Source organism: Pecten maximus, chromosome 13 (assembly GCF_902652985.1).
Source record: "Pecten maximus chromosome 13, xPecMax1.1, whole genome shotgun sequence".
Lineage (NCBI taxonomy): Eukaryota > Metazoa > Mollusca > Bivalvia > Pectinida > Pectinidae > Pecten > Pecten maximus.
Window position 1 is genome coordinate 22,938,776 of NC_047027.1, and position 16,202 is coordinate 22,954,977.

The 16,202-nt window shown below is 36.1% G+C and overlaps 1 protein-coding gene and 1 long non-coding RNA gene across 2 annotated transcripts in view; one reads left to right on the forward strand and one right to left on the reverse strand.

Moving 5' to 3' along the window:
• The window catches only part of LOC117340553, a 34,389-nt gene extending 23,015 nt beyond the window's left edge, over positions 1 to 11,374 (forward strand). Inside the window, exons 4-6 of the mRNA XM_033902311.1 lie at positions 300 to 454; positions 4,677 to 5,120; positions 8,605 to 11,374. Coding sequence (XP_033758202.1) covers positions 300 to 454; positions 4,677 to 5,120; positions 8,605 to 10,823 — 2,818 coding nt within the window. The 3' untranslated portion in view covers positions 10,824 to 11,374. The remainder of the gene's footprint in view (positions 1 to 299; positions 455 to 4,676; positions 5,121 to 8,604) is intronic.
• Positions 11,375 to 14,325: 2,951 nt separating this feature from the next.
• LOC117340805 lies at positions 14,326 to 15,140 on the reverse strand. The gene is made up of 2 exons (XR_004535447.1): positions 14,850 to 15,140; positions 14,326 to 14,808 (listed from the first exon to the last, which is right to left on the reverse strand). It is a non-coding gene; the product is annotated as an uncharacterized LOC117340805 (long non-coding RNA).
• Between the last annotated feature and the right edge of the window lie 1,062 nt (positions 15,141 to 16,202).

Consider the following 16,202-nt stretch of genomic DNA (forward strand, 5'->3'; position numbering starts at 1 on the left):
TTCCACAAAGGAATTCTCATATTGCTTGCCAATTTAATTAATTAAACATAGGTGCAGCGACACATCCATTTCTGTGGAGTTCTAGTCATCAATTAAACCCATTCCCCTGGCATAAAAGCTCAGTGTTAAAGTTCTGGGAGGGTTTATATGTGAATCAGTATTTCTGATCTTTACTGTTTTAAAAAATTGAAGACTTAGCAAGAAAGAATTAAGAAATGGGATTATTTGTTGGAAGAGGCTTATTTTTATGAATACAGGAATTGTGTTAATTTGTTTTTCTAACCTGTGCGTATTTGTAGGTTTCTGGTAATGGAGCACATGGCTGAAGCCCATCCCAAGAAAAACATGAACACTCCGATCATCAATCTAATGAAGCAGTCTGTACCGGCCCAGTCAAAGGAACCTACCTCAGTATGGTCATCCTCAGAATCCTCTGACACAGATGTGTATTCCGGTATGTGACCTTTGACATTTCTTAGTTTATTATGTGACCTTTGAAATTTCATCATTTATTGTGTGACCTTTGAAATTTCATCATTTATTGTGTGACCTTTAATGTTTCATCATTTATAATGTGACCTTTGACATTTCATCATTTATTATGTGACCTTTGACATTTCATCACTGATGAAACATTTTCACTACAGCGATGATCAGTGGAAATATAGGATTTTGCAATAAAAATATATAGAGGATATCTAACAGTATCTTCAGTAATACCAAATATATTTCACGAGTGGGGCTAATATTTTGATATTTTTCACGAGTGCGCAGCACGAGTGAAAAATATCAAAATATTAGCCACACTGTTAGATATCCTCTATATATTTTCATTGCAAAATCCTATATTTCCACTGATCATCGCTGTAGTGAAAATGTTTTCTGTTTATTACATTTTTTATCAACGAAAAACCTACCCCGTATGCTAACTAGGCCTACAGCGATAATTTGTAAACAAAAAAGTAGTTCCCCCTTTCCAGGTGCTGACATATATGCCGGGCTTTCTGATTGGTCAATTATTTTGGTATTTTTAGCCCACCATCATCAGATGGTGGGCTATTCAAATCGCCCTGCGTCCGTGGTCCGTGGTCCGTCCGTCCCTCCGTCCCTCCGTCCGTCCGTCCGTCCGTCCGTCCGTCCGTCCCTCCGTCCGTCCGTAAACAATTCTTGTTATCGCTAATCCTCAGAGAGTACTGAAGGGATCTTTCCCAAATTTCATATGTGGGTTCCCCTTGGTGCCTAGTTATGCATATTGCATTTTGAGACCAATCGGAAAACAACATGGCCGACAGGCAGCCATCTTGGATTTTGACAATTGAAGTTTGTTATCGCTATTTCTGAGAAAGTACTGAAGGGATCTTTCTCAAATTTCATATGTAGGCTTCCCTTGGTGCCTAGTTATGCATATTGCATTTTGAGACCAATCGGAAAGCAACATGGCCGACAGGCAGCCATCTTGGATTTTGATAATTGAAGTTTGTTATCGCTATTTCTGAGAAAGTACTAAAGGGATCTTTCTCAAATTTCATATGTAGGCTTCCCTTGGTGCCTAGTTATGCATATTGCATTTTGAGACCAATCGGAAAGCAACATGGCCGACAGGCAGCCATCTTGGGTTTTGATAATTGAAGTTTGTTATCGCTATTTCTGAGAAAGTACTCAAGGGATCTTTCTCAAATTTCATATGTATGTTCCCCTTGGTGCCTAGTTATGCATAATGCATTTTGAGACCAATCGGAAAACAACATGGCCGACAGGCAGCCATCTTGGATATTGACAATTGAAGTTTGTTATCGCTATTTCTGAGAAAGTACTGAAGGGATCTTTCTCAAATTTCATATGTAGATTCCCCTTGGTGCCTAGTTATGCATATTGCATTTTGAGACCAATCGGAAAACAACATGGCCGGCAGGCAGCCATCTTGGATTTTGACAATTGAAGTTTGTTATTGCTATTTCTGAGAAAGTACTCAAGGGATCTTTCTCAAATTTCATATGTAGATTCCCCTTGGTGCTTAGTTATGCATATTGCATTTTGAGACCAATCGGAAAACAACATGGCCGACAGGCAGCCATCTTGGATTTTGACAATTGAAGTTTGTTATTGCTATTTCTCAGAAAGTACTGAAGGGATCTTTCTGAAATTTCATATGTAGGTTCCCCTCTGTGCCTAGTTATGCATATTGCATTTTGAGACTATTCGGAAAACAACATGGCCGACAGGCAGTCATCTTGGATTTTGACAATTGAAGTTTGTTATCGCTATTTCTCAGAAAGTACTGAAGGGATCTTTCTCAAATTTCATATGTAGGTTTCCCTTGGTGCTTAGTTATGCATATTGCATTTTGAGACCAATCGAAAAACAACATGGCCGACAGGCAGCCATCTTGGATTTTGACAATTGAAGATTGTTATCGCTATTTATCAGAAATTGCTGAAAGGATCTTTCTGAATTTCATTTGTAGGTTGCCCTCTGTGTCTAGTTATACATATTGGATTTTGAGACCAGTCAGAAAACAACCTGGCTGAAAGGCAGCCATCTTGTATTTTGAAAATTGAAGTTTGTTATCGCTATTGTACAGAAGGTACTGAAGGGATCTTTCTCAAATTTCATATGTAGGTTCCCCTTGGTCCCTGGTATTGCATTTTGGGACCAATCGGAAAACAACATGGCCGACAGACAGCCATTATCGCTAAATCTTAAATTTTATATATAGGTTCCCCTTGTTTGAAAAGTACTAGATCTAGAGGGCTGTTTCTGAATTTACACAGATTAGTAAGACTTAGAAGAAGGGAAAAGTAGAGAAAAGATCAATCTGACATGGAACCTATAAAGATCATTCAATGGTGGGCGCCAAGATCCCTCTGGGATCTCTTGTTTAATCTGTTCATTAATTTGATTGTTCAAATCAGCAAAAGTGATATTTTTCACTAAATATCACTTTTATAGAATGAATAATTTTTGATGTTTCACTGGTAAAAATGTAATAAATATGATTTGCAGTGAAAATATAAGATTGTGCAGTGAAAATATAAAAAATTTTCATTTTTGAAAAATCAGAGCAAACCTTTGTATTCACCTCATTGTTATCGATTTTTCTGATGGAAGCGAAGACAAATGAATGGGTTATTTTGCTGTATTTCTGAAATACTCAGTCCAGTGTTTGACAAACACTCACATGTTTTTCATTAACAGATTCTCCCATAACAGCAGAAAACATTAAAATTCCATTGATCTGTCCTTTCAAAATGGCACCTTCAAGTTGACATGGAGTAACATCACAAAGAGGTGACCTCCTGAATTATGTTACTGATTCCCGCACTTTTTGACACTATTAATTTGTTAATGTTTTTAAAAAGTTTTAGCATAAAAATGCAATAAAAAGAAAAGAAAATTGAAAGTTTCCCGTTGAATTTAACATATATTTCACTAGTATGCTTCGCACTCGTGAAAATATCAGTATTCTGTCATTCCCTGTGAAATATGTTATATTCAATGGGAAAACATTTGATATTCTCATTCAACACAAATAATGAAAAAAATAACAATAATACATGTACCTTCTTAGATAAGATGAGAGAAAATTAACTTTAAAGTCAATTAAACAACAGATGGGAAGTGCATTTCGTGATGCAATTAATTATTACCGGTAATTCATTTTGAAAAAGGATGTATACAATTTTGGATTGTGGTAGTAGTGTAAAGTTTGTAAGAATGTTTGGTATTGTATAAAAATTGGCATTAGTCTATTATTTTAATTTTTTTCTTTGTTGCTTATATTTACTCTTTTGTTTGTGATACAGCATCTTTATGTTGTTTTCTCCTTTGATTCAACAAGACTGTTGGAAGATGCAGGGTGGTTTAGTGGTAGGATGCAGGGCTATGTGACCGATAGATCACAAGTTCGAGCTGCTGCAGAGGTGCTGTGTTGTATTCTTGAACAAGATGCTTAATTGCTCTATTGTGTTTCATTTGTCTCAGCTGTCAATGAGTATGTGGTATAGGGCAGTACAGGAAATGTGTGTTAGAGCTGAAATGGCAGCTCCGGCTGTCTGATCCCCAGGGAGTTGAGAAAGTTGTTGGTTGGTTATTAATGGCCCAATAACTCCAGATAATAATTTGTGAACTTTGAGACAGCTCTGTTGCTGTATAGAGGTATATAAAACTCCAGTTATTAGTCCACTACATACATGTACCAGTGAAACTGGAGAGATTAAGGGTTTCCTCCGCGTCCGTCTGTCTGTCCATCCGTCCGTCTGTCTGTCCATCCACTCAGTTTCCACACTTTCCTCAGCCATGCTTCAAGGTATGTTGGTGAATGTTGGTATGTCAGTTATATTAGCTTAAGGTCAAGTTAAAGTGTCAGGGCTTTTGAGACAAGGTCACTGTTACTATTTTTAGCAGGGGCTGTTAAGTGAATATTTTCCTGTAGCAGTACCAAGCATGCTTGTTAAGATTAATTTTATTATCTTTTTCACTTTATGAGGATTATTAATTATTTTTTTATGGGAATTGGATCATCATTTAAGGAGAAGTATAGGCTAGGGGCTTTTAATTTTTCAGGAGTTTCGGATCCAGTTTCCAGTAATATTGTCATGAACTGTTACTAGTATTGTAACATTAATTTTATTAATTAAGATAAGAAAAATCACTGTTTTATTTTGTTGTTTAATTAGATGAGGAAGGAAGTCCACCACGTATGAGCAACAAATCCAAATCTTCAGTAGTACAGTCCTCTGACTCGGACATCTCTCTTCCTAAATCAGTAACCAAAAGAGGTGCAGTAAGCAAAAGAGGTGCAATAAGGAAAAGAGCGAGAATCTCATCGGATTCTGATGATGAAGATGACGACATTAGCAGTAGGAAACGTTTTAAACGCAAAGTGTCAAACTCAACCTCGGCCAAGAACAAAAATCTAACCTCTTCATCAAATATTGAGGAGGAGACTGAGGAGGAGAGTGATGAGAGCGATGAGGAAACGGAAAGTTCAAGTTTGGAACCAGACACTGACGATTCCTCTTCTTCAAGTGCTGATGATGAGGATGATTATTCTGAAGATATTGTTCCACCACGAAGGAAACAACGTCGACGTCTGTCTGACAGCACTCCTGATGAGATAGGTAAATATAGATAGGTAAAGAAGTGGCTGTGTATATTGGTGAATGATCTACATGTACATTATACAGGTAAATCTGTGATTGTGATTATCAGATACACAGGTACATATAAATGTGAGGTAGGAAACCCAGGTCCATGTAAATGTGAGGTAAGAACACAGGTAAATGTGAAGTAAGTACAAAGGTACATTTAAATGTGAGATAAGTACACAGGTACATGTAAATGTAAGGTAAGTACACAGGTAAATGTAAGGTAAGTACACAGGTACATGTAAGGTAATTACACAGGTACATGTAGATATGAGGTAAGTACACAGGTACATGTAAGGTAAGTACACAAGTAAATGTAAGGTAAGTACACAGGTAAATGTAAGGTAAGTACACAGGGACATGTAGATATGAGGTAAGTACACAGGTACATGTAAGGTAAGTACACAAGTAAATGTAAGGTAAGTACACAGGTAAATGTAAGGTAAGTACATAGGTACATGTAAGGTAAGTACATAGGTACATGTAAGGTAAGTACACAGGTAAATGTAAGGTAAGTACACAGGTAAATGTAAGGTAAGTACATAGGTACATGTAAGGTAAGTACATAGGTACATGTAAGGTAAGTACACAGGTAAATGTAAGGTAAGTACACAGGTAAATGTAAGGTAAGTACATAGGTACATGTAAGGTAAGTACATGGGTACATGTAAGGTAAGTACACATGTAAATGTAAGGTAAGTACACAGGTAAATGTAAGTTAAGTACATAGGTACATGTAAGGTAATTACACAGGTACATGTAAATGATTGTAAAGTAAGTATGTATACATAAATGTAAATACTAGTGAGGATACAGGTGTGCCTAAAAGACAGATTCACAGTAAATTTCGTGACTTTTAGATAGGTATATCAGGTATAAATAAGACAGATTCACAGGTGAAGTAGTGAAAGTAAAGTAGGTTCTCAGGTAAATTTGTGAATTATATATATAATAAGTACCCATGTAAATTTGTTAGATTAAGGTAGGTTCACAACAGGTCAATTCATGAATATAAGACGGATATATATGTCCATTTGGAAGGTTAAGAAAATTTGTACAGCCTAAAATAAAAGCCATATCTAAAGTAATAGGACTACTGCTTGGGACCAATTCATGGTGATACAAACAAGTAATGATATCACATTCATTTATTCATTTATTTATACAATGTTCATGACAAGAACATCCTTTTTATGCCCTTTCCATGAAATGGCGGGGGCATATAGTGTTAACCATTTCCGTTTCTTCCTGTCTCGTCCTGTCCTGTCCCGTCCCGTCCTGTCCCGTCCCGTACTGTCCCATCTCGTCCCGTCCAAATGTAATGTGTAATGTAACTATGTATTATTAGCTAATCTCAGGAACTGCTCATTGCGATCCTCACCAAACTGTTTTTCAGCAGTGTGCTAATTAAGTGGCAGCAGTGGCATTTATGTCTTACAGACATTTTCTAGTTCTTCAAACCTCTGGTAAAACCATAAAGATATGAACTACCATAAAATATCACAGTATATATAACAGCACAGAAGCTTGAATCATAATGGGACCTTGATAGCTCTGTTGGCTGGAGCGCCAGCCATGTAACCTCAGGTGAAGATCCCGATGTTCATAGTTGGATTCTTGATCCCGACCTGTGTCAGTTTGAGTTGGGGAAGCTGAGAAACGGGCGAGTCTGTGCTGTCATGGTTTTGTCCTTGGGCAACACACTTTACCCTAAATGCTCTGGATGACATGCGACAGGCTTTCTGTATGTTTTTCAGTTAGTCATGCAGTCACCAACTACTACAAGAAGACCCCACGTCAAAATGACCATGGCTGTTCACAGGGCGATAAACCAAGCAAACAAACAAAATATTTAAAACATAAGGGTCAGGGGGTTGGACCCTGGGGTTATATATTTCATTCTTGGTCATAGGAATATGTCAAGCCCCTGTGTATAACAGTAGGGTTTGGTTTTATATATTTTCTGGTATCTAGTGAATTCTACCCTTGAAATATATTTGCACTATTATGGTGTAATATACCCTGGAATGTTTTTCATTCATTGAGTGCACTAGTCAGAAATCCATTGTGACGTCGTAATATGGACAATGGCGTTACATCATGAATTGTCATGTATGGTGCAACAGAATGTCGGTATCTGTTTGATTTAGTCCTCCACATTTTTACTTTAATCTTGTCTAATGGAAGTTTGTGGTAATACAGTATCTTAAATTTCATTTCATACGAAACTTCAAGAAACTTGTCTTAAAAGTTTTAATTTGATTTTTTTTTTAAACTTCCAAGACCTGTTTCATCAAATCTTATTGAAATGAAAACTCATTGAAGACCCTGTATGTAATACTTTTGACTTAGAAGCATATTTATATATGTCCTTCAACCCTTCAGCAGTAACTGTTACCATGGACATATATTCTGAATAAGACTTGTCCTCTATACAAACTGTACTAGTATTGGTAGAGTTATCTCTCCTTTCACAAAAAGAACTACAGTGGAACTTCGTTAACTCGAACTAGACGGGACCACGAGAAAACTTCGAGTTATCCGAGTGTTCGAATTAAGCGAGTTGTAATTTTTGGTGCAAAGTTTGGTCAATATTTGTCAACATTATATAATCATTATAACTCCGCTCTGTCGTTCATCACTTCAATGTAAAGACTGGTCAATACATGTAAATGTATATGTAATGTTTCGTTCTGTCACTCGTAGTTTGGTGTAGTTTTGCCGATATACAGTCTCAATAAAGTTTCTTTCGCTTAGTCACTTCAATAACGATCTGATGTTCATGTTATGTTTGCAAAAGGAATAACGATAAAATGGAATTCAAACGAATAACAATTTATTAATGTTATATCAAATAACCGTTTAAATTTAACACAGATTATATGTAAAACACATAAAATACTGTTTGAAAGTCCAACTTACGTTTTACCGACAACCACGCCATTTCCATGTGTATATTAGCACAGGAAGTTAGTACTGCGCATGTGCGAATAAAATGTTACTGTTACTGAGTTGGCATTTTATCCGATTTAATAGACAGCACTGACCGTAACAGTCGTACTCTGAACACCTCGACAGTAATTAAGCTATTGTTTCAGCAGTTTACAGATTTAATAGGCACCGGTGACTGTTTCATTTCTACACCTGTAAGAACATCAGCCGAGTAGATCTACCGGTGTGTCAGAGATTAGTTCCGCTTGAGCGAGTTATCTCCCCCTCCATAAATAGAACTAGTAGGAATGTAACAATCCCCTATATGTATATTTATATATATATATGTTAATGTTTTATAGATTGTCAAGATAATGAAATGTGAAGTTGGAAATGTTTATAAATGTCATCAGATTTTATTCGATACCATATTGTGTACTACTAATTCCTGTGACTAATGAACAACTATCATTTGATCTGATGAACAGTTATCATATAATCAATGAATTTCGTCTCTTGTCCTCAGATAACGGGCCGACTCGCTACGTCTGCCACCAGTGTCATTTCCATAGTGAGGACCTTGGAGTCTACTGTCGCCATCTCGTCACTCATGGTGGATTTAACCAGTTGTGTCCCCGCCTTGTTCCGAAAAATCTCCGGGGACCAGTGGAGGAGCAAGTAGAGAGACTCATGGAAGGGAATTCCAGGAAAGAAGGAACCACTTTCCTTTGTGCTTACTGTAGCTATATGGCTGTCACGTCTTTCCGTCTGAAGCAACACATCCTTACAAACCACCCCGGCAGTTTCACAGACTATATGGAGATTCACACAAAAGATCAGATGTCAAATATCATGGCGGTCGCTATGAAACCCTCCATTGTAATGACTGACATTTGTAAAATGGATCTTATAGATTTAGCCTTGATGTTAGCTCACGAAGGAGTAAAGATGAACAGTTCCAAAAGCAATCAATGTGAAGAGAAAAAACCAGCAGTAGACGAAGCTAGTGCAGGTAGCTCTGGTGAAAAGAGGAGGAAAAAATTCAGCATCATGAGCCCGTCAAAATACTACAAAAAATCTACTTCCCATACAGATGTTCACCAGGCTGATGATCCTTGTGGCAAAGGTGATCAGAGTTATTCTAAGGAGAGGAAAATACAAAGTATGGAGGGGACATCAGAATTTGGTAGAAATAACCCCCTTCTAGGTGTTAACGAGAACAGGACATCATCAAGTGACCGCCATCTTGTATCAGAGGAGAAGCAGTCAGGTCAGAGAGAGGACAGCGCTTGTTTTCATGATTCAAAAAGTACACACCAGAGATTGGACATATTTGATGCATTTATTCAGCTCACACAAGAAGACAGGAACAAGACTGATGGGTTTGAAGACGTGATGGCTGAGTATCTGTCAGCGGAGGAGAAAACCGATGACACTAGGACAAGGAATATGTGTGATGTAATTCTCCGTCCATCAGGGACAAATAACGATTATTCTGAGAACCAAAGCAGCTCATTAGAAAAGAAAGTTGAATCTATTAAACCTCATACAGTATTTTCAACTGAGGAAGAAACTCTCCATAAAGATGATGCTTTTGAAAATGAAAAAAGTTCCTTATCCTCTGAAGAAAATGCTGTAGAAACTCCAGAAAGTTCTATAGAAACAATTGGAAATTCTATCACAGGAGAAAAAAGACCTGTTACTTGCACAACAAAGGCATCCAAGAAAGACACCCAACTAACAGACATGTATGAAGATATATCAGATTGTAGTGAAAATTCTGAAGGTCAAACGTATGAAGATATATCAGATTGTAGTGAAAATTCTGAAGGTCAAACGTATGAAGATATATCAGATTGTAGTGAAAATTCTGAAGGTCAAGCTAACCTTGGAAATCAGGACAGTGATAAAACTATAACGGAAGACGGACCTACCACTCTGAGTAGCACCACTGACCACATGGATGTTTCTGACTGGTCAGTCTATTCAGACATCTCTGACTGTAGTGACTCGATTCTTTCAAAGGATGATACCTTATGTGAGGAAACGCCAAAAGTCTCGGAGAAACCCAGCAACACCAAAGACAACAGTTTCGGTGAGGAAATATTACACTCCTCCTCAACATCAAAACCATTGGGAACAGATTTGTTACTGGAACAGAACACTGGGAAAACCTTTGGTTCCAAAGAAGTCTCAGACATGAACAATACAACAAATATGAGCATTGCATCCAAAGACCAAGGTCTTGAAATATCATCAGAAAGTCAAAATCAATCACCAGATCGCCATACCAGTTCTGTGAATTTAAGGGGAAGTCACTGTCAATCTTCTAGTTCTGTCTGTGAGAGGGGGGATAACTCTCGACCTTCTACATCAGTTTTGGTAGAAGATTGCTCCATTCCTACTAGTTCTATTTGTGAAGGGGGAGATAACTCAACCAATACTAGTACAGTTTGTATAGAGGTTGATAACAAAGCACTGCCATCAGGGACCGCACAGTCATTAAAGGGAGATAACTCTTTGCCCTCAGTAATTACCGGGGACAATGTGATGTCCAGTATTGATAGTATGTTGGACAGTTTGTCGGATATTAAACAGCAAGAAGAGGCTGTCTCAGCAATAAATAATGCATCACAGCAGGAAAATGTGACCTCACTAACCGTCACCACAAACAAACAGGAATCTGAGGAATCTGACAACGAGTCCATCGGGTTTGAGGTGAACATTAGCTCACAGGAACTTTGACTCAACAACCACGACGTACAGACAGGTGACTTGGGATAACAAACAGATACATATGATCAGAGATTTGTGATTTTCTTTTGAAATAATGCACAGATATGTGACTTGTCTACAAATCAGAGTTTGTGATTTCTTGGCACAACCGGGCACAGACAGTACAGATACATGAATTCTCTACAAATCGGGTTTGTGAATTATTGTATGTACAAGCACTCATTAAGAGCTCACTTGTTAACAATGCAGTGACTTAGACATTTTTAGCACAATGGTCATTGTGACAATAGACCATGTATGAGGTACAATAGGGGACATTATATTGGCTATTAACAGTACCTATAGGGCCAACATAGTGTTGGTAATCACATGGCATTGATAAGTTGGAATGGTTGTATGATAGCTGTGTGATAAAATTTGGTGAATTCTTTTTTGTAAAATGATATACTGTAATCGTACATGTTTTTACATCTTCACTAGCCAAGGCTTCTGATTACGTTACACTCCACGAACCCTTGGCAGATATAGGCGTCAGTTCTGGCCCTCTAGCGGTGATTCAAAATTACCACCCTTCACGCATGAAATTTTCGACCAATCAAAACAAGCGTTACCAATTTACTTCATCGGTGATGTTTACAAACACAGGTTTGGTGTCATTTCGATGAGATATGTGATCAATGACTTATATGAATTGATCAAACACTGCGAATGTTCCCCCAAAGATTGTGATTTTTGTATTTAGGTAAAATGCCATGACATAGTCGGCAATGTAGCTCTGTACTGGGTGCCGCATTTTTTGTTTACTGTGAAACCAAGCCAGAATGTAAAACGCTATTTGATTGGGTGCCCTGGGATTCCAGGGCGCGAAGGTTTGAACACGACTATATCCGCCAAGGGTTCGTGGAGTGTAACGTAATCAGAAGCCTTGGCTAGCGAAGATGATGTTTTTAGTACATTTGAATTATACTGTAAGTGTACATGTCTTACTACATTCAAATTTAAATTCTCTTTATGTTTTTGTTTATAGATATAAACATTTTTTGTCAAACTAACCTTTGTAATCCCATAGGGGTTTATCTTAATTTGATTTCCTTCAAATCTGCTCAGTTACGTCAACAATTCATAATATAAATAGGGTTTGTAAAAAAGCATTTAAAGATATAATGTAAACCTGCCCTGGTCGGGCCGAGCTACAGAAAATCATTCGCCATTCTTCACAAACCGTTTTATTCGTGCATATATATATGACCTACTCTCCACAGCTAATTATTTACATATATAGAGAGAATGGAGCTCGATATAAAAGATTCCCCATAATCAGTGTAAAATTTTCTGGCTTTCTTTCCAATTTTGAAAGACTACAGTATTGATTCTCATATTAGAGAATCATTTGATTATATATTCTATCATTCAACATATTTCTGTAATTCTGTCGCAATACAACGAACATAGAGAGGATTTAAGGTAAGTGTAATGATGAATTAGCACATCTATGATACTTACCAACTATAAAATAGGCAACCAGTTTACTGAAATTAGCATAAGAACTAAGATTCTGGTCAAAAACTGCATAAATTTATGTCCACAAAAATATGAAGGATTAAGCAATAAATAGGGTAAAAAACAAAGAAAAAAGTGAATATTTGTTATTGTGAATTTTATGAAAGCAAATATTGGTTCTGTAGTTTCGATATAGCCACTGGCTTTATTTTCTGAATTTTCATATCTGTTTACGTTCCAACTAGATTTAGTTGACTAAGCCAAAAATACACTGTAAATCCTTTTGTGGCCTCTACATCCACCTTACCCCACAGAGAGGTGATCAATCAGCTGAGTATAAAAATGGAACTTGCATTTTACACCCTGTGACCTTTGATCCTTGAAATTTCTATAAGCCCAGAAAAAAAATCTGATGTTTTAAATAGCTTACCATATGAAGCTGATCTTGAAGTATCTTCCTGCAAAATATTAGCCTTAATACTTAATGGCCGCAGAAAGACCCAGGTTGGCACCTATCCTTTATCTAAATGATTAAACCTAGCTTGTCTAAACAAAGTATCTTCATAAATGACCTATAGCTAGATCAATGACAATGTTGCATTAGAAGCATGTGAGTGATTCAGGCCCATTGGGTCTCTTGTTTTGTACCGTAATAATATGTATCATACTTTTTTTGATGTTATATTGACCTGAGTGTATCTCTCAACAGATACAATGTATATATGTATAGTGAAACCTGACTTTACGGACACGCTGTCATATCCGACATATTGGCTCACATACAATGTCAGCGAAGTCAGGTTTCGTGATGTACAGTAATAATGATATACAATGTATACTTACAAAGGAATGATGATTTACATTATTTATATAATAATGATGATGTAATTATTCACATTAGTGTGGCTTTATTCCTTCTATAAACCTAACAGATGTGGCATTTGTCAGACTGTAAATGCCATTGTTCCTGTGACTATTAGTACAATATTCATCTACTGTAGTATAACCTCGATATCTTGAAGCCAGAAGGGTCATGATAAAAACTTTGAAGTTTCCTAAGTACCGGGATAGTTAAGGAAATTAACCTGATCGATATATAGAGTTTTACCGCAGAAACTGAATTTTTATTTCCAATTAGGTAAGGTCTTCGAGATATCAAAGTTTGAGATGACAAACTTTGACTGTATACTGTATTATCTGTTAGCTAAAATAATGTACTGTGAAATATAAATGTCACCTCTGAATTATCCTGATATGAATGTTATAATTAATATAAATGACACAGGTCTGCAGGTAAACATTACCAAGTTTACACATGCAAAGCTGTATCATTAATAGATAAATGTAAATGCCATTCAATTTCATTATCGACAGTTCAATGATCATCGGTATTAAATATTATGTTTGCAGTATTTGTATTAATTTTGTATATTAAAGAATCAAAGTTCTTCCACTACATGTTAATGTTATTTAGCCAATTATAGAAATGTTGTGACTTTACCATAAATATATTGATTCTCATTAGATGTCGCCTATTTTTGAAGTCTTTCCACCAATTTGGTAATCTCAAGTCAAAAAGTTTTTGCCACAAGCTGGGGAAGTTCGAAAGTCTTAAAGTGACATGTTTTAATCTAAAATCTTAATTGCAGGACACGAGTGGAGGTTGTGATACCAGGTTTAATTAACCAACAAATTTATTGGATTTATGTAAGAAACCAACACATTTCCAGTTTTGCTGTATCTGTTCATTTTTGGTGAGCTTCAGTAAAGTCTGTGTGATCACTGGCATATCAGCATGTGTTTCATAATCTGATCTTTTTGAATTTAATAGATTCAAAAATTGTGTCAATTTCAAGCCTCATACAATGTATACATGAATACCTTCCCGGTGTGAGACAAAATCTCCCTTATTTTCAAGCCATTTATTATATTGTTGCATTGTTACGTCATTTTTAATAAACAAATCTGAAACCTGTGACAAGCTATTTTTTTAGAATAGATCAGTTTTAGATTTGTTGTGTTTAGCGTCATATCACAATGTTGATTTTAAATATTGTAAACAAACATATATAGATGTATTAACGGTGCATTAGCTTTATAGTATATTTCCTGGCTACACAATGTGGTGCTGTAGATTAGAGTTTAAGCCTTGCCAGGATAAAGTTAAGAAATTGTCTTCATTTTTTTTTTTTTTTAATGTTATGCTATATACGCATACATGTATATACACACATATCACCTGATGATGTGAGGAGGGAACAAACGAAAGAATATCATGTACAGCAGTAATTAACTTTCATATAAAAGTTATATGTGTATGTTGTTATCAGCTCACCTGGCCCGAAATTGTGTCCATCGTCTGTCAATCTGTCGTCAATTTTCTCCTATAAATTAAACTTCTCAAAAATGAAAAGGCCCAGAATCATGATATTTTGCTGATGGATTCCTGTGATTGAGCCCCATAAACTTTTCAAAAATAAGTTAACCCAATAACCTTAACACATATTCAATGTAACAGGGGTCAAACCCAATAACCTTAACACATATTCAATGTAACAGGGGTCAAACCCAATAACCTTAACACATATTCAATGTAACAGGGGTCAAATTTGTAAAACAAAATTAGAAAGGACTTCTGATTAACTGAAAGGCCTTTGTTTTTTTTATTATTAATTTAAAGGCAGAAAATCTTAAAGTGAATTCCAGGTGAGTGATGCAGGGCAATGGGGCCTCTTGTAATATATTTAACAATATATGTAATTTTCTATGTATTAAAAACAACTTGAGACCTTTGATTCTCTTTAACAGCAATGTTAAATATTAAGACAACAGAGAATTAGACTAAGTATAAAGATTAAGAATTATTAAATGCCTGGTGTAATATGTTTTGTATTATTTCACTGTTTCAGATTTAAAAGTTTAATATAGAGAAAGAATTCCAGGCTTCATGTTGAATACCACTGAATTAACCCCTACTTCATTAAATCCTATTTTTAAACAAAATTCCTGTTATTTCCTTAGGGGCACGTGAATGGTCAGTCGTGATTATCTTGTCACGAGCGTCCAGTCAGGAAAACACCCTGGGGGTTTCTGACGTAGATATCTGCCTCATGATCAGTCTATTTTCAATGTAACCAGTATGGTTGGACGAATTTCTATGTAATCTATTTTGGATGACGTCAGCTCAGCAGACACTTATCTTTATAGAACGGACCAAGTATGGGGGTCGTTGTACGTTTTTGAGGGTCACATTGTACATTTTCTTTCAATTCCAACAAACTGACAGAAATTCTAGCAAGTAGGATTGGGCATTGGACCTAGCCTATCCAAGTCAACACCTTAAAATTACATCCATGTTAAAAGTTGATGTACACCTCAAAAATACACATATATCAATGTATATATTGTGTAATTATAATTAGTCTCATCAAAAATGATAACCTTTGAGGACTTATTTAAATAACGTTCAACCAATCATCAAGTAGTCTTATCAAAAATGATAACCTTTGAGGACTTATTTAAATAACGTTCAACCAATCATCAAGTAGTCTTATCAAAAATGATAACCTTTGAGGACTTATTTAAATAACGTTCAACCAATCACCAAGTAGTCTTATCAAAAATGATAACCTTTGAGGACTTATTTAAATAACGTTCAGCCAATCACCAAGTAGTCTTATCAAAAATGATAACCTTTGAGGACTTATTTAAATAACATTCAACCAATCACCAAGTAGTCTTATCAAAAATGATAACCTTTGAGGGCTTATTTAAATAACGTTCAGCCAATCACCAAGTAGTCTTATCAAAAATGATAACCTTTGAGGACTTATTTAAATAACATTCAACCAATCACCAAGTAGTCTTATCAAAAATGATAACCTTTGA